The sequence below is a fragment of the Dama dama genome, chromosome 5, assembly GCF_033118175.1.
Source record: "Dama dama isolate Ldn47 chromosome 5, ASM3311817v1, whole genome shotgun sequence".
Classification (NCBI taxonomy): Eukaryota; Metazoa; Chordata; class Mammalia; order Artiodactyla; family Cervidae; genus Dama; species Dama dama.
In genome coordinates, this window is record NC_083685.1 from 36,500,524 (window position 1) to 36,522,733 (window position 22,210).

The 22,210-nt window shown below is 37.1% G+C and overlaps 1 protein-coding gene across 1 annotated transcript in view; it reads left to right on the forward strand.

The window, feature by feature from the left end:
* The first annotated feature begins 2,952 nt into the window (after positions 1-2,952).
* ADAD1 (adenosine deaminase domain containing 1) overlaps positions 2,953-22,210 on the forward strand; it is a 47,789-nt gene continuing 28,531 nt past the window's right edge. The window contains exons 1-6 of the mRNA XM_061140882.1: positions 2,953-3,080; positions 3,476-3,655; positions 4,402-4,590; positions 7,129-7,296; positions 14,811-14,879; positions 18,878-19,003. Coding sequence (XP_060996865.1) covers positions 3,484-3,655; positions 4,402-4,590; positions 7,129-7,296; positions 14,811-14,879; positions 18,878-19,003 — 724 coding nt within the window. The 5' untranslated portion in view covers positions 2,953-3,080; positions 3,476-3,483. The remainder of the gene's footprint in view (positions 3,081-3,475; positions 3,656-4,401; positions 4,591-7,128; positions 7,297-14,810; positions 14,880-18,877; positions 19,004-22,210) is intronic.

Here is a 22,210-nt window from a genome sequence, read left to right on the forward strand (position 1 = left end):
CAGGGATCGAACTCGGGTCTCCTGCATGGCATGCAGATTCTTTACCGTCTGAGCCACCAAGAAGCCCAGTAGATCTTAAAAGTTCTTATCACAAGAAAAAATATTTATAACTGTATGTGGTGATGATAACTAGACTTGTGGTGACCATTCTGCAGTATATACATATACCAAAACATGTTTTGCACATGAAACTCATGTTATGTGTTAACTGTGTGTGTGAGTCACTCAGTCATGTCTGACTTTTTATGACCCCATGGACTGTAGCCCTCCAGGCTCCTCTGTCCATGGGATTCTTCAGGCGAGAATATTGGTGTGGGTTGCCATTTCCTTCTCCAATGTGTTAATTATATTTTAATAAAAAAGAAGAAATTTAACTGACAAAACATTTTAAAAAAGAATACCACAGTAAAAGCTGCTTTAGGCAAAGTGAAAATTACTGAATCACACTTAGGGCAAAACAGGATATTTTCATATGCTCAAATTATCTCCCTCAAAATATTTATTAATATGGTGGTTTTAACATATGTCCACAAACTCTGTGGGGCTTCCCAGGTGGCGCTCATGGTAAAGAACCTGCCTGCCAATGTAGGAGATGTAAGAGATGCAAGTTCGATCCCTGGGTCAGGAAGATCTCCTGGAGAAGGGCATGGCAACCCATTCTAGTATTCTTGCCTGGAGAATCCCATGGATAGAGGAGCCTGGCTGGATATGGTCCATCAGGTTGCAAAGACTCAGAAATGACTGAAGCAACTTAGCAGAACACACCACAAACTCTGTGGTACTCCTCTCTCCAGAAGGTGGACCTCTATTTCCTTCCCCTCATGTCTTTGCTGCCTTCTAACAGAATATAGAAAAGGGAAAATAGTAACTTCACAGCGGAGACACCAGACGGACACACCCTTAGCCAAGTCATCAAGATTAACATCACCACTAATAGTTGCTGATATCATGTACTCCTTGATATGCCACAAGATGTACACTTCACCTCCATCTTATCAAATATCCTTAATTCTAGTCTAACCAAGAGAAAACATCAGACAAATGTAAACTGAGGGCCATTCCACAAAATATCAAAATCATGTAAAAGGATCAAATCATGAAAAACAAGTGAAGACTGAAAAACTATTTCAGACTGCAAAAGACTAAGGAGATGTGATGGCATGGTATCCTGGATTGAATTTGGACTTTAGTTAAAAACCCGGTGAAATCCAAATAAAGTATACAGTACAGTTAGTGGTAGTACTGTACCAAAGCTAATTTCTTAAGTTTTGGTAAATGTACTACACTATGTAACATGATAACACTAGGGGAAATGGATGGAAGAATATAGAGGCACTCTATCTTTACAATTCTATAAATCTAAAACTATTTCAAAATAAAACATTTATATATGCTGTATCTTTTAGAGTAATTTTTAAACATTCCTTTTACTTCTTCAGCTTCTATTTCCATTCCAAGTCCCTACTCAAATTTGGTCCTAATGAAATTATCTATTTTTATACTTTGAAGCTTTATTCACCATCCTGAGCACACTTCTTGGCAACATTTTAATTTTCTAACTCCTGTAAGCAAAAGTTTCTCAACATTAAGAAAAAAACCTAGACTGAGTTATTATTAAAATCATTAACGAGCACTTGATCAAAGCATCAGAGTCAACACATTCTAATAACCACTAAAGAAAAATATGCTGCTTCTATTGAAAATGCATTGCTTAATGAGAGATATGAGGCTATTTTTTTCTCCCAACTAGCCCATGTATTTGTGGATGGATATTACTTCTTGCTATAATGAGACAGAATACCATCAATTCTGTTATTTTTCTTTTTATGTGATTTAACCCTTGAGAAACCTTTCCCAGATAAACAAGTAGAGGAGCATTTAAATTTTGTTATAGCAATCTCCCTCAATCCCTTGAAGTCCTGGTGGGTTACATGCCAAGGCCTGTTCAAATACTTGTAAAATACTATTTAAAATATTTTCAGTGATCTATCAGCAACACCTCCATTAGCGCCTCCTTCATCTTTCCCAAGAGCAAAGAACTGAGGACACTCAATTTGTGTGTGTCAGACATGTATCAGTCATTAGCTTCTCAGGCCCCAACCAGTTTTGGAAACTGTGGCTTACTTGGCTCCACGTGAGGCTTCCGCAAGAGTTCAGGGAGGCTTTTTTCTGTAAATAACACACCGTGAGGCCAAACCTTGTCCACAGGTACCTTCTGAGAGTATAACTGTGGACAAAGCAAAAGGTTTCTTGAAACTACCCACACATAGGTACCCGAGGACTGCCTCCAGGGATCCTGTAATAGATAGGAGTGCACAGTCATGTCTGACTCTTTGCGGCCCCATGGACTGTAGCCCACCAGGCTCCTCTCTACCCGGGATTTTCCCTGCAAGAATATTGGTGTGGGCTGCCATTTCCTTCGCCAGGGCATCTTCCCAACCCAGGGATCGAACCTGCGCCTCCAGCATTGCAGGTGGGTTCTTTACCGCTGAGCCACCAGGGACGACCCCTATAATAGATAAGGAAGCACTATTCCAGTGCTATGTCGGGATGGAGGGAGTACCAGGCAGGTGTGTGTGGAGGGCATCAGGCAGGAGAGTGAAGGGGCTGAACTGTGTGATCTCACCCGCCTTTCCTGGCAGACAAGGAGGCCAATGGGCCCAGCTACGTACACTCAGAAAGCCTGTAGTACCTCACGAGGCCTTGAACATGCGCAATACGCAACGCTCAACGTCATTGCGTCACTTGACGTCGCAAGCTTTGGAGCGCGGCAGGCACGCGCTGGCTCAGGCGCGGGGGCGGAGCACGGGCAGAAAGGACGGTTAGTGATTGGATGAGGCCTGCGTGGGGCGTCCGCCCGGGTCCTCCGGTGACTCCACGAGGCGGCTTTTGAAAGACGCCGTTCTGGCGGCGTGGCTCTTGGGCCAAGCGGTCTGAAGTGAGAGGTTGAGGCCGGGAGAAAGAAGCAACGGCGTCGTCGGCGGCTGGCCGGGGAGCCCCCGGCCTGCGACCTGGCCTGCGGCTCGGTCAGAGCTGCCCGCCAGCGGGGTCCAGCCAGCCGGGCAAGAAGGACAATACTGGTGGGTGGGAGTTAGGCTGGGGCTCAGGAGGCCGCCAACCGGGTGGCCACTGGAGTGGGGGGGGGGGGGGGGGGGGGCGGTCCTCAAATTTTTGTTTTCTTTTCCTCTTTTTTTTTTTCCCCTGACCCCTGAGAAAGGCTTTTCACCAAAAAACACGCCGTCCCTCCTTTCCTCCTTGTAGAAGTGCTTTGGGGAGGGGTTTGGGAGACAGTTCTGTCACCGTAAAACTGGTCACAAAGCAGTCATGACATTACGGGAGCGTTTGTCTTGGGAGTGTGTGTGTGTAAAGGCCCTGTATGGGAATGTATGGGAATGTGGTTTTTATTTCAGAGTAAGTATTTTTAGTTTACGTAGTACTTTTTAAATTTTCTGCTAATTTTCTTAACAATTTGTAGGTGAGAAAATGTCTGGCAACAATGACTGGTTTCAGAGTTCTCGGGTCCCTAGCTTTGCCCAAATGCTGAAAAAGAACTTGCCAGTTCAGCCATCAGCCCAGACGGTAACTACACCCACAGGATATTCCTCGGAAAGTTACAGCCTGTGGAACATGGCATCCAAGGTTACGCCAGTGACGGGTACAGACTCTTTTACATTTGTAATAATGCCTAAGTTCTATAAGATTCTGGGATGTCCAGTCAGTTTTGATGAGCTTCCGGTTTCACTGTTTCCAGATTATATATCCATTTACTTGTGGCCATGTCCCAACTGAAACTTGGATTTGACTCCCAGCCCAGTAGAAATGCTTCCCCTGGCTGTTCACTTAATTGTTCTTTACCACTTGAGCACAAGACCACTTCCAGTGTGTCTTGCCTTTTTGAAGTGAGGCTGTGTTTATGCCTTTCAGGAAAGAACTGGATTTATAAGGGGTTGTATTCCACATATCTCTTATTGTAGTGTTAAATGTAAAGCCAGGCCACACACAGTAAAAATTCAGTTGAATTCAACTTAAAATGTAAAAATAGTGAATCGAAAGCAGAGTCTAGGTTCTGGTACCAAATCTAACTATATTCTAGGCCTCAGTGACTTCATGTGTAAAAATGACTTAGCCTCTGAAGACCTTGACATCACTGAAATCTTATGATTCTTTGATATCACTTTATGCTTTGACAATAATAGCACTTTGCACAATAGCCTTAGTACTCCAGAAGGTATATACATAATAGGTTACACTTCTTTAGTAGTAGGAACATTTTTGATGAAAAACACATGCAACTGTGTGTGTGGAATTGTCTTTCATTTTAGGGAAGGGTTTAGTGCTTTTGCTTGTCTTATTACTCTTTTTAATCTAACCAAATTGACAAGCATAAACATTTATTTTTAGGTAATTTTCCAGAACCATTGCTTTCCAAAGGCCTTTCATCTATTTCAAATCCTGTCCTTCCTCCGAAAAAAATACCTAAAGAATTTATAATGAAATACAGACGTGGAGAGATCAATCCTGTATCAGCCTTGCACCAGTTTGCACAAATGCAGCGGGTTCAGCTTGACCTGAAGGAAACAGTGACAACAGGCAAGTACAAAGTTGTATCTGGTTGTTACAATACTAGAAAATATTTTCCTATTAAAAGCAGAGTATATATGTGGCACTAAATTAGATTATTTTCTTTATTCACCTAATGGTAGGGTTGGGTAACTACTAGTATGTTTTGACAAGGATGCTTCATAAATGTTTATATTCATACATTAGCATTTTGAAACTAAATTTACTCATACAAAAATTTTACAATCACTGAATTTTAATTTTTTGTGTATGGCTAATTAAATGGAAATCTCATCAGCCTTGTAGATTATTTCCAGGTGTAACTAGGTGCTCCTTATAGCATAAACGTGCTTTTGTAGGGATGTTAAATATTTGGACTGATTATTTTTATCAGTATTCTGTGATGATGATGCCTGACAAGAAATATAGTCAAATTTGGCTTCTGAAATATAAAAGTTAGAAGGGAAAATAGCACATAGGTGATTGATTCTCTCTCTGAAGACTTGCCCGTGACTTAATTTCTCCATTCTCTCTTAAACTGTCGCCCACCAGAAAATCTGTTACCACCTTGGGCCTGTGGAAAGCTACAAGAGTAAAAGACAGAAAGAAGTTTCTGATTTCTTCACCTTATGACTAGTGATTAGGAAAAACTTTAGGAAAGTGAAGGGATAAGAGAATAAAGTGCTCTTAAGAGGCATTGACAGGCTAAAAGCATGTGAAGCAAAGGAGCACAGTCTTTAAAAATCTTCATATGTGTGCATGTGTAGTTTATTATCAAGTAGTTTCCTCTCTTTAATTTTCTATTCCTGATACTGTTACCAATAGGGGTCTCAGAGCTACTGTATGTGGTAGATTGTCATAGTGAAGCCAAATTTCTAGTCATTGATTTGGGTGAAACAGCAGTACATTAACAGGTGACAAAAAAAGGGTTTTAATATTAAAGGTGGAGTTTTCCTAGTCCTGTCACTGTAGGTTAGATAACTGGGATGTTTTCAATACTATAGACTGAATTTTTGTGTAATTAGTTAACTTTCTGTTGGTCAGCTCTTAATTGAACTAAGCAAAACTCAAAAACACAACCCAATGATTGTTCATGGTGTTCATTTTATGTGCATAGTACTGTTGAATTACTAATTCTGTAGATTTGATAGAAAAACCACAGTGTCAGTATTTTTAAACCAGCTAGGTAGTGTGGATTTAGATGATGGTAAAGTTTGAGAACCTGGGGCAGAAACAAGATGAAGCTTAAAGTCTCATCTCTCTGACACAGGGTACTTATTAACAAATTTGATGGATAGTATCTCAAACATAAGAATCATCTGGGCCACTTGTTAAAAATATGAGTCCCAGGTTTACTCATTTTGGATTGGAACTCAGATGATCTTAAAGGAAGAAATTTGGGAAACTGAGATCATAGATGTTGGGAGGAAAGCAGTTTACCCTGATACAGTCTGGAGTTGCTTATAAAATCTTGTTGTACATTTTAAAAACCTAGCAGTTAATGGAAGATGTGAGAAAACAATAATAAAGAGGCTTATGTGGAGTGACAATGTACCTAGCCATTTGTAACCAAAGTAGAGACTTAAGTTTCTTAAAGGCCTCCTATACTTGGCTGGTGGCTCAGACTGTGAAGAATATGCCTGCAAGGCCAGAGACCTGGTTTGATCCCTGGGTTGGGAAGATTGCCTGGAGAAGGGCATGGCAACCCACTCCAGTATCCTTGTCTAGAGAATTCCGTGGACAGAGGAGCCTTGGTTGGTGCAGACCACGGGGTCACAAAGAGTCAGATGTGACTGAGCGATTAACACTATTAGGAAGACTATAGTCTGAATACCAAAAAGTAAAACTTTGGTATTACAGGCCAGAGAAATCTTTGGCCTGTAAAATTAGGAGAGGATTCCATTTCATTTTTATCAGGAAAATATGAAAACTAGGTAAATGTAGTTGTGTAAAGATACTTTTTCTGGCAACTTTGGATGATTGAACAGTTTCATTCTTCAGAGTATCTTTTTTATTATTGTTTATGTTTTGGTTTCCTGTGTAAATCCCCACTATACACCCTAAGGCTGTGATGGATTTGGATTGTCTGTGACTCTGATAGAAACATAGGATTTCTTCAAAGGAATTCCTTCTGTTCTGAAGCTTATAAAAGTATCAGGGCACTCAGAGGACAGGAAAAATTCAACTTCATCAGTGTTGAGGTTTGAAAGAAGCTATGTTGCCAGGTGCTCCACATTTTCACTTTCATTGATCATTAGATAAGACATTTGAATGCCTACCACTGCCAGGCATTATACAAGACGCTGTCACTCTTTGTGTGAATGTACTGTAAAGTTGGCCCTATTGTTGATGCTGGATCTGAAGCCACACTAGCTGCTCGGAGTATTCCTCAGAACAAGTTTAGGGGTCCACTCAGCTATACTTACAACCTGTATTAACCCTACAGAAAAACTGGCAAGCTGAGATTGTTTTACGCAGTTGTACTGGAATGTTTTCCTATGTAACAGACATCTTTTGCAAGATCATTCTGTGAAGTATTACAACATTTATTCTGAGTTATTTTTCAAGGTAATGTTATGGGACCATATTTTGCTTTTTGTGCTGTGGTGGATGGTATTCAATACAAGACTGGACTGGGACAAAACAAAAAGGAGTCTAGATCCAATGCAGCAAAATTAGCTCTTGATGAGCTTCTACAGCTGGATGAACCTGAACCAAGAATTTCAGAAACATCAGGTAAATATTTTTTATTATAAAGTAGTGTTGTAAAATGCTTCATTTTCCAGAAAGAATCATCTGAAAGATTTACAATAACGAAGTTATTCCAACTGCACGATAGAAGTAGCAGGATTTGAATTATTTCCTTCCTTTGCTGATCTCTGAGTTATTTGATAGTAGGTAAAATGCTCTTGTATATTTTAGCACCAAAGATATAAACATGTCGCTGAACTGTCTGGTAACTTGTCAGATTGTTGATGGATTTCAGTCCTGAAACTTAGTTTTTTCTTTAATTTATTGGATTCTTGTTATGCTCCCAAACTATACATTTAACATGGACAGGTTTTTATGCAATTTTTGTGATGTTTGCCTGTGTTAAATTTGATAATGGTAGGATTACTTGAGAAAATAAGGGCCTAAGGTAACATAGCAAGTAGGTTAAGAGTGTAAACTCCAGATATAGATTGCTCAGTGTTGAGTATTGTCCCTGGACAGATAAGTTGTTTGCCTTCTAAGCCTTAGTGTCATCGCTTGAAAAATGGAGACAAGGATAGATACCTCCTATATCTGTCATTTTAGAATTCATTAAATACATGCTAAGCCTTTAACCAGTGCTTGGTGAAGAGTTCAGTCGCTCAGTCATGTCCGACTCTTTGTGACTCCATGAACCACAGCACACCAGGCCTCCCTGTCCATCACCAACTCCCGGAGTCTGTCCAAACCCATGTCCATCGAGTCGATGATTCCATCCAACCATCTCATCCTCTGTCATCCCCTTCTCCTCCTGCCCTCAATCTTTCTCAGCATCAGGGTCTTTTCAAATGAGTCAGCTCTTTGCATCAGGTGGCCAAAGTACTGGAGCTTCAGCTTCAACATCAGTCCTTCCAGTGAACACCCAGGACTGATCTCCTTTAGGATGGACTGGTTGGATCTCCTTGCAGTCCAGGGGACTCTCAAGAGTCTTCTCCAACACCACAGTTCAAAAGCATCAGTTCTTTGGCACTCAGCTTTCTTTATAGTCCAACTCTCACATTCATATGTGACCACTGGAAAGACCATAGCCTTGACTAGACGGACCTTTGTTGACAAAGTAATGTCTCTGCTTTTTAATACGCTGTCTAGGTTGGTCATAACTTTCCTTCCAGGGAGTAAATAATCAACAGAGGTTCTTATTAATCAATTTGAGGAATATATGTGTTAGCATGGTAAACAGTTTTTTTCAGTATTCATTCATCTTGATTTTTTTTAATTAATTCATTTTGGTTTTGATTTCATTTAGATTACATTTTGTTTTCCCTATAAATGAGGCAACTTCAATAAAGAAAAACATTTAAATTTGATTTAAACTGTGACAGTTGACTAATTCTTTTTAAATTCAAATCACTTATATTTTATGACTGGGCTTTTTTGTTTATAACTTGTTAATTATAATATTTCTTTCATAATACTTCCCTTAAGGTCATTTTGTTCTTTAAGTTCAATCTGTATTTCATATTTTAATTTTTCTGTTTAATTAAAACCATTATTTAATAATTAAAAGTGATCTAATTTGACATATCTCAAATTTGATGTGTCTATTTCATTGTTTTAAAAATAGTTTGTCATAGTTTGGACTAAATAACTACTTAGAAAGTATTTTGTTAATTTTCATATTTCTGTTCACTATATTTCAGATTTATTAATTTTTTTAGAGCTAGATGTGATTTTGCTGTCTTACATATATTGGCAGTTTATTAATGGAAAATCACTATATATGATGATTTTATAAGCTATCAACCCCCTTAGATATGTGCCCAGAAATATTTTCCCTGTTTCTTTCCAACCATCGCATGCATTCAAATCACTAAATCTGTGATTTGAAGATCTGCTGTGTTTCAGACAGTTTTCCCAGGATCCACCTGCCAATATACAAGATGCAAGAAATGTGATTCAATCCCTGGGTGAGGAGGATTCCCTGAAGGAGGAAATGGCAACCCACTCCAGTGTTCTTGCCTGGAAAATTCCATGGGCAAAGGAGTCTGGTGGGATACAGCCCATGGGGGTGCAAAGAGAAGGACAGGACTGAGCACGCACACATGCATGCATGTTCCAAGGGCTGTGATAAATACTGGGAATCTAGACTCAAATAAGACCCATCCTCTACCCTCAAAGAATTAAAATACTTTGTTGAAATCCAGTTAAAACATATCTACAGAATTTCCCAATTTCTAATTTAATTACTAGAAAAGGATATTTATAATTATAAACCATATAATTGGTTTCTCATGAAAAAATGCATTTCCCTAAGAGTTTTCAAAACGCTTATCTAGGGCTAGCAAATCTTTTGCCCTTTGGCTACAATTTTTAGTTTCTAAACATTTATATTTTCCTTTTTTGTGAAAATTAAAGTAGCATTTTCCCATTTCCAGTGATAGCATTTTAATATTCAACATTGTTTTCTCAAAGAATGACAAATGCATTAATTATGACTAAAATTTCTTTCAGTTCAGCTCAGTCATGTCCCACTCTTTACGACCCCATGAACCACAGCACACCAGGCCTCCCTGTCTATCACCAACTCCTGGAGTCTATCCAAACCCATGTCCATTGAGTCGATGATTCCATCCAACCATCTCATCCTCTGTCATCCCCTTCTCTTCCTGCCCTCAGTCTTTCCCAGCATCAGGGTCTTTTCAAATGAGTCAGCTCTTCGCATCAGGTGGTCAAAGTATTGGAGTTTCAGCTTCAACATCAGTCCTTCCAATGAACACTGAGGACTGATCTCCTTTAAGATGGACTGGTTGGATCTCCTTGCAGTCCAAGGGACTCTCAAGAGTCTTCTCCAACACCACAGTTCAAAAGCATCAGTTCTTTGGCACTCAGCTTTCTTTATAGTCCAACTCTTATATCCATACATGACCACTGGAAAGACCATAGCCTTGACTAGACGGACCTTTGTTGACAAAGTAATGTCTCTGCTTTTTAATATGCTGTCTAGGTTGGTCATAACTTTCCTTCTAAGGAGTAAGCATCTTTTAATTTCATGGCTTCAATCACCATCTGCAGTGATTTTGGAGCTGAAAAAATAGTCAGCCACTGTTTCCACTGGTTCCCCATCTATTTGCCATGAAGTGATGGAACAGGATGCTATAATCTTAGTTTTCTGAATGTTTTGCTTTAAGCCAGCTTTTTCACTCTTCTCTTTCACTTTCATCAGGAGGCTCTTTAGTTCTTCTTCACTTTCTGCCATAAGGGTGGTGTCATCTGCATATCTGAGGTTATTGATATCTCTCCCAGCAATCTTGATTCCAGCTTGTGCTTCTTCCAGCCCAGCGTTTCTCATGATGTACTCTGCATATAAGTTAAATAAGCAGGGTGACAATATACAGCCTTGACGTACTCCTTTTCCTATTTGGAACCAGTCTGTTGTTCCAGTTCTGTTTTCTCTTGCTGTAGAGCCTGTAAATAATTTAATTAGGTCATCTTTCCCCTTATAATGAACTACATGTTCTTCTTTGCAGTGTTTGTCCTAGACAACCGAGTTTTTTTCCTTGTGAAAAGGTATGAAGTATAAGTGTTGAGTATTTCTTCTCACATTTGTTTTTCTATTCTTCTCCCCATTTATAATGTAAAATGTTTTAAAATCATTTTAAATTTCTTCAAAATTCTGAACTCATCAAGATTATTTTTCATATGTATCTTTTTGTTATGTACATGTTGTTTTTAAAAGTATGTTATTTTTTCATTAACCATATGAAAACTTTTTGGTTTTTTTCCAAGGGTAGTATGATTAATGATGTTAACGTTAGGTTTTGAAAATCTAATACTTTGACATAGTGATTTAAGAATCTGACTAGTTTATTTCAATACCTCTTGAAAACATTTAATAATGTGATAGAAGTAACATAAACTTTTTATAATGCATATATTTAAAACATAAAATTTACCCGGTTATCCATTCTTAGTGTATCATGCAGTAGTGTTAAGTACATTCATTTTTTTGTGACTCCAACATCCAGAACTATTTATCTTGCAAAATCAAAATTCTGTACTAGTTAAAAATTACTCCATTCTCCCCTCCATCAAGCCCATGGCAATTTTCATTCAACTTTCTGTCTGTATGAGTTTGACTACTCGAGGTACCTCACATAAGTAAAATCATGGCAGTATGTGTCTTTTGTGACTGGCTTATTTCACTTAGCATAATGTCCTCATAGTTTGTCCATGTTGAGGCATGTGTCAGAATGTCCTTCCTTTTTATCACTGAATAATAATTCTGTTATATGCATATCACATTTTGTTTATCTGTTCATCTGTAGATGGACATATGGGTTGCTTAACCTTTTGACTATTGTAAATAATGCTGCTATGAATATGGGTGTGAGTGTATGTCTTGAATACTCAGCTTTCAAATGTTTGAGTTTTATACCCAGAAGTGGAAATGCTGGATCATATGGTAATTTTATATTTAATTTTTTTTGAAGAGCTGCCATATTGTTTTTCATAATGGTTGCACCGTTTTATATTCCATCCATAGTGCACAAGGGTTTCAGTTTTTTTTTTTTCATTTATTTTTATTAGTTGAAAGCTAATTACGTTACAGTATTGTGGTGGTTTTTGCCATACGTTGACATGAATCAGCCATGGATTTACATGTGTTTCCCATCCCGATCCCCCCTCCCGCCTCCCTCCCCATCCCATCCCTCTGGGTCTTCCCAGTGCACCAGCCCTGAGCACTTGTCTCATGCATCCAACCTGGGCTGGTGATCTGTTTCACCCTTGATAGTATACTTGTTTCAATGCTATTCTCTCAGAACATCCCACCCTCGCCTTCTCCCACAGAGTCCAAGAGACTGTTCTGTACATCTGTGTCTCTTTTTCTGTTTTGCATATAGGGTTATCGTTACCATCTTTTAAAATTCCATATATATGTGTTAGTATACTGTATTGATCTTTATCTTTCTGGCTTCACTCTGTATAATGGGCTCCAGTTTCATCCATCTCATTAGAACTGATTCAAATGAATTCTTTTTAAGGGCTGAGTAATATTCCATTGTGTATATGTACCACAGCTTCCTTATCCATTCGTCTGCTGATGGACATCTAGGTTGCTTCCATGTCCTGGCTATTATAAACAGTGCTGCGATGAACATTGGGGTACACGTCTCTCTTTCAGATCTGGTTTCCTCAGTGTGTATGCCCAGGAGTGGGATTGCTGGGTCATATGGCAGTTCTATGTCCAGTTTTTTAAGGAATCTCCACACTGTTCTCCATAGTGGCTGTACTAGTTTGCATTCCCACCAGCAGTGTAAGAGGGTTCCCTTTTCTCCACACCCTCTCCAGCATTTATTGCTTGTAGACTTTTGGATAGCAGCCATCCTGACTGGCGTGTAATGGTACCTCGTTGTGGTTTTGATTTGCAAAGGATTTCGATTTTTCCAAATCCTTGCCAACATTTGCTATTTTCATTTTTTTTGATAGTAGCCAGCCTAGTAAGTGTAATAGCTCACTGTGATTTTGACTTGCTTTCCCTAATTATTGGTGATATTGAGCATTTTTCAGTGTGCTTATTGGTCACTTGTATATCTTCTTTAGAGAGATGTCATACCTGAGTCCTTGGCCCAGTTTTGAATTGGGTTGTTTGGTTTCCTTTTGAGTTTAGGGAGTCCTCTATATATTCCAGATAACAGCCTCTTATCAGATATGTGATTTGCAAATATTTTCTTCTCTTGTGATTTTCATTTTTACTCTGTTAATAGCATCCTTTGAGTTTTGAAAAAGTCCAGTTTGTCAGTTTTTTGTTTGTTGCCTGTGCCTTTGACATCATGTCCAAGAAATCATTGCCAGATCCAGTGTCATGAAGCTTTTTCGCATGTTTTCTTCTAAGAATTTTATAGTTTTAGCTCTGATGTTTGAGTCTTTGATCCACATTGTGTTAATTTTTGTATATAGTGTTATCTAAGGGATCTGACTTCATTTATTTGCATGTGAATATCTAGTTTTTCCAGCATCATTTTTAGAAAAGACTGTTCTTTCCCCTCATTAGACTTATTAGAAAAGACGCTGATGCTGGGAAAGATTGAAAGCAGGAGGAGGAGGAGGAGGGGACGACAAAGGATGAGATGGTTGGGATGGCATCACCAACTTGATGGACTTGAGTTTGAGCAAGCTCTGGGAGTTGGTGATGAGCAGGGAAGCGTGGCATGCTGCAGTCCATGGGGTCGCAAAGAGAAACAACTGAGCAACTGAACTGAGCTGTCATTTCCCCTATTGAATGGTAGTGGTGCTCTTGTTGAGAATCATTTGAAGGCCTTTAAAAAACTTTATTTCTGCACTCTCCATTCTATTTCATTGGTCTATATGACATTACCACAGTCTTGATTACTGTCACTTTAGTGTTAAGTTTGAAATCAGGAAGTGTGAGTCCTTCTACTTGGTTCTTCTTTTTCAAGATTATTTTCCCTGTTTATGGTGTTTCAAAATGTAGACCAGCTTATACAGTCACATTTTCTTATTTATCGAAAGCATTTGTGCTTGATAAACAAGATTTAATATCTTTAGTTTTCATTTCACCCGTTGAAAAGATGGGAGAAAATCCGTCTTCCTCTGAGTGTTTAGAGTTCTGCCTATCTAAAGTTCAGAGTGTATATATCTAACTATAGTCAATATTTACTTAACTAATGTGAACCTCAAGATGACATAGTCAGTCTTTGTTAATTTCTGTGTTTTCAACCAGTTTCTCATTTTACTCAAAGTGGGGTCCAGAGTAGCATTTCTGTTTACTGTCTGTCTCTATGAGTGATTCTTGAGAGATGCTAACTACTTTAGTTGAACCTTTGCTCCTGGACTTTTTTCATTTAAACTTTCCTGATCTTTTTTGTCCCTTTGATTTAGTCATGCTTTTTTCTTGTTTTTCCTGGATTCCCTAATTTGGAACCAAATTAGAAAGCTGTTGCAAAGAATTGGGTAAAAAACTTAGAAAACTTTTTTTTATGTCAATTTTTTTTATTTGCTACTGGCACAAAAGAATGAAATTGTTTCTGAATTATGTTTCGATCTTTAAATTACTCGTTTAACAAGTTCATTTAAATAAATAACTTAGAAAACTTTGAAGTATTCCCCTACAAAATACTCTGGTAAAATAACATTAAAATGATAATTTTTACTTAATTAAAATTTTGATAGAGTATTAAATACAAATATTTTATAAATGTTTTACCTGGTAATACTGTAGATATAAAATTGTTCATAAGCACTTAAACTAGGGTTTAATTTTAATCGATTTTCAGGATGTTGAATCTGTTACAAAGCAAGCTATATAGTAGCCTAAGAACAGGGAACCAGAAATGTATTTGGTGTTTGTATAATTGATTTCAGTATAACAAAAACATTTAGAAAGGCTGAGCTAATGGATAATTGATGGCCTAGAGTTGGCAGATGTATATAGAAAAAACAATCATTCTTGGATTGTTGTTTTATTACAGAATAGTATTATACCTGTCCTTTTGAACGTTGAAGTTACATTTTTCCTTATGATTTTGTTTTATTTACAGGTCCTCCTCCTATCCCTGCAGATCCTATTGTTTCACCTGAACCAGTATATGTTTCAAAAGTACATTATGGTAGGAAAGTCCTTTATGATAATTTTTAAAAGAAGATTAACCCAATTAAAAATTATAACAGCATACAATTAAAATATGCATAGGTATGAAAATGTGCATTAGTATTTTATTCAAACCTGTCACACTTCTACAAAGATGAGTGTTTCCTTCCATACTCTGCTAAAAATTAGACAAATAATAAAATTGGAGAGGAACAATCAAAGAAGTGGCTTTTTTCCTATAAAGAGATGACTTATCAATATCATGTAACTGGTTTTTTGAAAATTCTGTGCTTTGGTGGGCTGGTCATTAATGAAATCCATTGGCTTTCTGGTGCTTGATGGTTGGGATATTCATTTCAAATAATCTGTTCACTTTCTTTTAATGTTAGTTGTTACTGAAGCTCAAAAAAACTATAACTGCAATTAAAGTTACTAGTTGTGTGACCTAGAACCATTTACTTCTCTCTGTACACCTTAATTTCTCTACCTGTAAAATGGCTACAACAATAACTGCCTCATAGGGTTATTGTGAGATTTAAATTAATTTATGCATGTACAAAAACTTGATCAGTGCCTGGCCCACAGTAGGTGCTCACTAAATAGTAACTACTATTATTTTATTGTAATATTTTATTCTATTCAACACTGTATGGTGATTGTTGTATACTTTTCCCATTAGATTGTTAATCCCCTGAAAGGCAGGAAATTATCCTTAATTTCTACATTGCCTACATAGTAGTAACACTTCAGACTTTAAAATTTAGAGTATTTGCAGAACTAAAATGAAGAAGAGCATTTCTTTGTCCTTTCCAGGTCTTGAGGATTAGGATTTGAATACACTTTTCAGACTCTTTCTGAGACAGAAAAAGGCTGTGTACATTTGTGTGCTTGTTTCGAGTAAAAGGACTAGACCAGGGGAAATAGGCACATTCAAAAGGCAAAATCAGTCAATAGTTAAATATATTCAGTCAAATATTGTCACTTGATCTAATGATCATAGGAATTGCTGAACAGAAGGACAGTGAATGATCATTTCAACAGCAGTGATCTCTTAATATTGAAAGGGGCTCTAGTCTTTTCAGCTTCAATGGACATTTTTAATGAATACTAGAAAGAATCCTAGGTTAATGATGGGCAGATAATACAGATTACTGGTACCCCGAGTATGTGGTTAACAATGTGTTTAAAAAAATACATGAGTAGAGTCAGGTTTGGTAGGCTCAGGTAAGGAGTTAAAAAGTTAAAAATTAACAGTTCTCTGTTAGGAAAGGGAGGGACAAGCATCATTCTTCAGGCTTATGTGTAAACACAAGAGTTGAATATTATCACTTTGAAGAAGAAAAGATTTGAGATACATAAAAATCTCCTGAACAGCTCCTTTTGGGCCAGTTATGGAAGGTATCACTTTTTCACAGCCTGTCTACTTTGCCATATTTTTACTGGACTGTATCTTCACTTAATATAATAATGTTTTGGTTCTGAAGATAGATTCAGGTTCCTTATGATATTAAGGATCGCTTGAAATTAGCAACTGGAAGTCAAGGAAATGGTGTTAACATCGTATATATCATGTTTTATCTCATCCTTCACTTCCAGTAATTTGTGAGAACATTTTATTTCCTCAGCAAGCAGCACACATGTATAGGAAAAATGGTATTGCTCCTTATTCATATGCATGCTAATAAGAGATCCATTTAGTGGCAAAGATTTGTTTATACTCACAGGATTCATTATTTTCTTCAACAGCCAGTTAAGATCAAGAGCTGTATCAGTATGTTGTTAAGTTCTAAATGTTCTTGATAATATTCAGGTGCAACCTTTTATATTCAGCAAAACATTGTCCTGCCACACATGTAATTCTTGTTCTGTCAGTATTAATTGCAGTGTATTTTTCTGTTTCATATCATTGCACAAAATAATTGCTAACTATATAGTCAAACTGAAAGTCACTGAGTCTTGTCCGACTCTTTGCGACTCCATGGACTCTACAGTCTGTGGAATTCTCCAGGCCAGAATACTGGAGTGGGTAACCTTTCCCTTCTCCAGGGGATCTTCCCCATACAGGGATCAAACCCAGGTCTCCTGCATTGCAGGCAGATTCTGTACCAGCTGAGCCACAAGGGAAGCCCAACCATATAGGACGTGATGAAACAAATTACACTCATTCTTTGGAACCATTAAGAAGGAGGGTAGCACTAATGTCTACCTTTGAATGATGCCCAAGACCAGTTGCAAAGTGGATTTTAGCATGCCCAGTTTTTATTTTTTAAAGCAGTAAATGTTTTTATTTATTTGTTTATATTTTTGTTCATCAAAATATCCATCCTGATAATAGTGGTTGCATTTGGAAAGGAAGACTTCTGAATGTACACCTTTTATATTGCTGTTGGAGTGAAAAAAAGATTTCATTTTAAAATATCATTAAATGAGTATGCTTCTCTTGTATCATAAGATTTTGGTGATAAGCAGAGCCAAGTTGCTGAATACTTCTCATTCGTATTTTTACTATACATTTTTACTAACACCAAAAGCTAATTTTTATGCCACACAATGGTTTTGCGAATTTAAATAAAATATATGCTAGCATGCAATTGTAATAATTTGCACCTTCACACTTTGTGGTTAGATAAAAGAATATAACCAGCAGTTCATTCTTTCCCTCAGAATTTCATTTTATGATTGTATCTATGAAGTTCTTTAACTCTTTTTGATGTGACTTTACCTGTTTTTTCTAAGAGAGCATTGACAATATTAACAAAGAAAAATTCAAGTTTGACAAATATAAATAAAAACTTGTAAATGGCTTAACTGAGATTAGTTATATTAACGAAGACTAATAATGTTGAAATTTTTATCATTTGTGTGCCTTTTTAATATATTTATTAAGCAGGTAAGAAGAATTTCTATGAAAGTTTATTTATATGTTTCATATATATGCAATGCATGAGAGCAAAATTGTGTCATTACTTCTTTCCTCCGAAGATATCATGGACTACAAACCACTTGATAAGACTACTTAGCAGCCATCATGCAACATCGGGAACTTTCGGTGGCTTAGTAAACAAGTAAACTTTGAGAAATACTCTGTTAAGTGATTCTGCAACCTCTCATTCTCTAGAATAATGATTCTTCCCTGGGGATACACAAGCATTATATACACAAAACAATAGGTGGCCAAGGTCCTATCTCAGAACCTCAAAACTTTCATATTTTTTAAAAAGTTCATGGGTAAGTTTTGATGTATATTCTTGGTTATGACTATTCCGTGAAAGTGAAATTGCTCAGTCGTGTCTGACTCTTTGCGACCCCATGGACTGTATAGCCTACCAGGCTCCTCTGTCCGTGGAATTTTCCAGGTAGGAGTACTGGAGTGGGTTGCCATTTCCTTCTCCAGGGGATCTTCCTGACCCAGGGATTGAACCCTGGTCTCCAGAATTGCAGGAAGACACTTGACCATCTGAGCCACCAGGGAAGTCCATACTAACTATTCTGTAGTAGTCCTAATTACTTAAAACTACTTTTATTTCCTTTCAAAGTCTGGGTTTTTGTTTAGTAGGAACATGGAACTATATCAAGAGTTTAAGTGTTTAGTGCTTTGCAGTGGTTCTCAGTGGGGCAAATACTAAGAAGTATATTTTGATTATCACAATGATTAGGGAAGACTGTTGGTTTTCATTGAGATCGTACTTGTCAGGCAATGTGGGACAGTCCCTTACAACAGAGAATTGTCTTATGTCCTGTATTCCTGTATGACTTTTCAATATTTTATCAAAACAAATCAGTAATCTTCTAATATGTAGTACTTGTGCTGCTTTTTTTAAACAAGAGTCTATCCAAAAAGCTCAATAACTTGTATACTTTTAGAATGGAATACTTTAAAATCTCAGTCATGACATAAATTATAAATTTACTTCCATACCTCTGAAAATTAACTCACTCAGTTGAAAGGTTATTCTGGCCTCTGGGATAAAGCACAGTGTTCTTCAAATTCATGTTGCATTTGATTTTTTTTTCTAGAAGGGAGACATATTCAGTTTGCAAAGATTTCACAGATTGTTAAAGAAACATTTAGTCAACTAATTTCTAATCAATCAGAGTATCTGAAATGTAGCAACTCATTAGCTGCTTTTATAATTGAAAGAGGTAAGTGTGAGTATTTGGTATGTGTTTATAGAAAAACTATTAAGTAACTTAATGATACTGTGGTAGTATTTAACTTTCTTTGCCCCTATTGATAGTGGTGCTGCATTGATTTGAAATAGCCTTTTCTAGTAGGTGTGGGTTGATAAACACGCATTCTCAAAAGATAGAGATAAAGTATACTGAACAGGAACCAATAGAGAACTGAAGAAAGGTAAAATACTTAACATTTTAATCAGTAACTATGTTGGAATCACTACCAACTTGAAATCTAACCTCATTATAACAAACAATGAGGACTCTATAAAAATGAACATTGTCTTCACTTTCAAGTAATAAAAGATTAAAAAATGAAAAATAATGAATCTCTGGTTTTTCCTGTAGTTATAATGTGATTTCAATTAAATCTTTTATCCTTTAATGTTCTAAATTGATATTAAAAGCATTTGAATTTTGTATTCATCTGAATGAGACACTGTAGATGATACAAAAACAATTTCATGTTTGGTTCCTATTCTTAAGGATTTTTTTTAACCTAGGTAGGAAGAGAAGGTATATATGATTATTCAAGGGTCAGCTTTGGTTTGAAATCATGGAGCATGATACCTCCATGCTTTTTTTTTCTCTCTCTAGAGATTGCTTTGGTTATTTGGGTGTTTCCGTGTTTCCATACAGATGGTACAGTTTGTTCCAGTTCTGTGAAAAAACGCTGTTGGTGTTTTAATAGGGATTGCACTGAACCTGCAGATTGCCTTGGATAGTAGTATGATCATTCTTAAAAATTGATTTCCCTATTTTAATTGGAGACTAAAGAACCGCTTCACAACATTGGGTGGTCTTCGCCAGGCGCTGACATGCGTCGGCTCTGGGTGTGCAGGGGTCGCCACGTCCTGAGCCCCGTCCCCGCCCCGTCCCTCTGGGCTGTCCCAGAGCACCAGCTTTGCGTGCCCGGCTTCGTGCATCCAACCTGGACTGGTCCTCTGTTTCTCATGTGGTAATATACAGTTACAGTGCTGTTCTCTCAAATCATCTCACCCTCACCTTACACGGAGTTCCAAAGTTTGTTCTTTACATCTGTATCTCTTTTGCTGTCTTGCACATAGGGTCGCCATTACCATCTTAATTTCTTCCAGTCTTTGAGCGTGGTATATCTTTCCATTTGTTTGTTGTCATCTTCAGTTCCTTGTCAGTATCTTACAGTTTTCTAAGTACAAGTCTTTTCCAAAACTCCTTGGTTAGATTTATTCCTATGTATTTTATTCATTCTGATATAATTTTAAGTGGTATTGCTTTCTTAGTCTTTTTTGATAGCTCATTATTAGTATATAGAAATGCAGAAAATTTCTGTATATTAGTTTCGTATCATGTAACTGTACTGAATTCATTTATTACTTGTAATAGTTTTTTGGTGGAGTCTTTAAGAATTTCTGTATATAGTATATCATCTGCAAAGGGTGGCAGTTTTATTTATTTCCATTCAAATTTTATTCCTTTTATTTTTTTTTTTTTCATCTGATTACCATGGTTTGGACTTCCAATACTATGTTGAATAAAAGTAGTGAAGGTGAGTATCTTTGTCTCACTCCTCTTAAGAGGACATTGTTTTCAGCTTTTCAACATTGAGTATGATGTTGGCTGTGATTTGTCATATATGGCCTTTATTATGTTGAGGTACATTCTGTCTCTACCCACTTTGTTGAGAGTTTTTTGTTTTTAATCATAAAAGCATGTTAAATTTTGCTGAAAGCTTTTTCTGCATCTATTGAAATCATGTACTTTTTAGTTTTCAGTTGTTTATGTAGTGTGTCACATTGATTTGTGGATATTATACCATCCTAGCATGCCTCGAATAAATCTCACTTGATTATGGTGTATAATCCTTCTGTTAATGTATTGTTGAATTTGGTTTGCTAATAATTTGCCCAAGATTTTTTTACATATGTGTTCTTCAAGCATATTGGTTTGTAATTTTTTTGTGTGTGGTGTCTTTCTATGCTTTTGGTATCAGCATAATGCTGGCCTTGTAAAGTGAGTTTGAAAGTGACATTTCCTCTTTAATTTTTTGAAATAGTTTAAGAAGAATGGGTATTAACTCTTCTCTAAATGTTTGGTAGAAGTCACCTGTGAAGCCATCTGGTTCTGGACTTTTGTTTGTTGGGAGCTTTTAATATTACTGATTCAATTTCATTACTGGTGATTAATCTGTTCGTATTTTCTGTTTCTGCCTTGTGCAGAGATTGTATGTTTCTAGGAATTTATTTCTTACTGGTTGTCCATTTTATTGGCATATTATGGTTGATAGTAATCTCTCATATTTCTTGGTATTTCTGTGGCATCAGTTGTAATTTAACCTTTTTCATTTCTGATTTTATTTATGTGGCTCATCTTTTTTTTTTTAATGTATCTGGCTAAAGGTTTTATAAATTTTCTTTTCGAAGAACCAACTCTTTTTTCCATTGATCTTTTTTGGTTTTTTTCAGTCTCTATTTCATTCATCTCCGTTGTTATCTTTATGATTTCTACTAACCTTTGTTGTTCCGTTGCTCAGTCGTGTCCAACTCTCTGTAGCCCTGTGGACTGCAGCATGCCAGGCTTCCCTGTTCTTCACAACCTCCTGGAGTTTGCTCAAACTTCTAACTTTAGTTTTTGTTTCCTCTTATTTTTCTAGTTCCTCTAGGTATAAGGTTGGATGACTTATTTGAAAATGTTCTTCTTTTCTGAAGTAGACTTATTTATTTTATTTTGGCTGTGCTGCATCTTCATTGCTGCACTGACTTTCTCTCTAGTTGCTGTGGGAAGGGGCTACTCTCTAGTTTCAACCTGTGGTCTCGGTAGTTGCAATGCACCAGCTTAGTTGCTCCATGGCATGTGAGACCTTCCCAGACCAGGGGTCAAACCCTTGTTCTCTGCATTGGCAGGCAGATGCTTAAACACCGGACCACCTGGGAAGTCCCTAGACTTCTTTTAATTTCAGTCTTATATCTGTTTTTTCTACATCCCATAGATTTTGGGTCATTGTATTTGCATTTTCATTTGTGTCTAGATATTTTTTAATTTTCCTCTTTGATTTCTTCAGTGACCCATTGATTGTTTAGTACCATGTTGTTTAAAATACATGTGTTTGTGTTTGTGCTTCTTTTCTTATAATTGATTTCCACATTCATAGCATTGTGGTCAGAAAAGATGCTGTATATTAATATGATTTCAGTC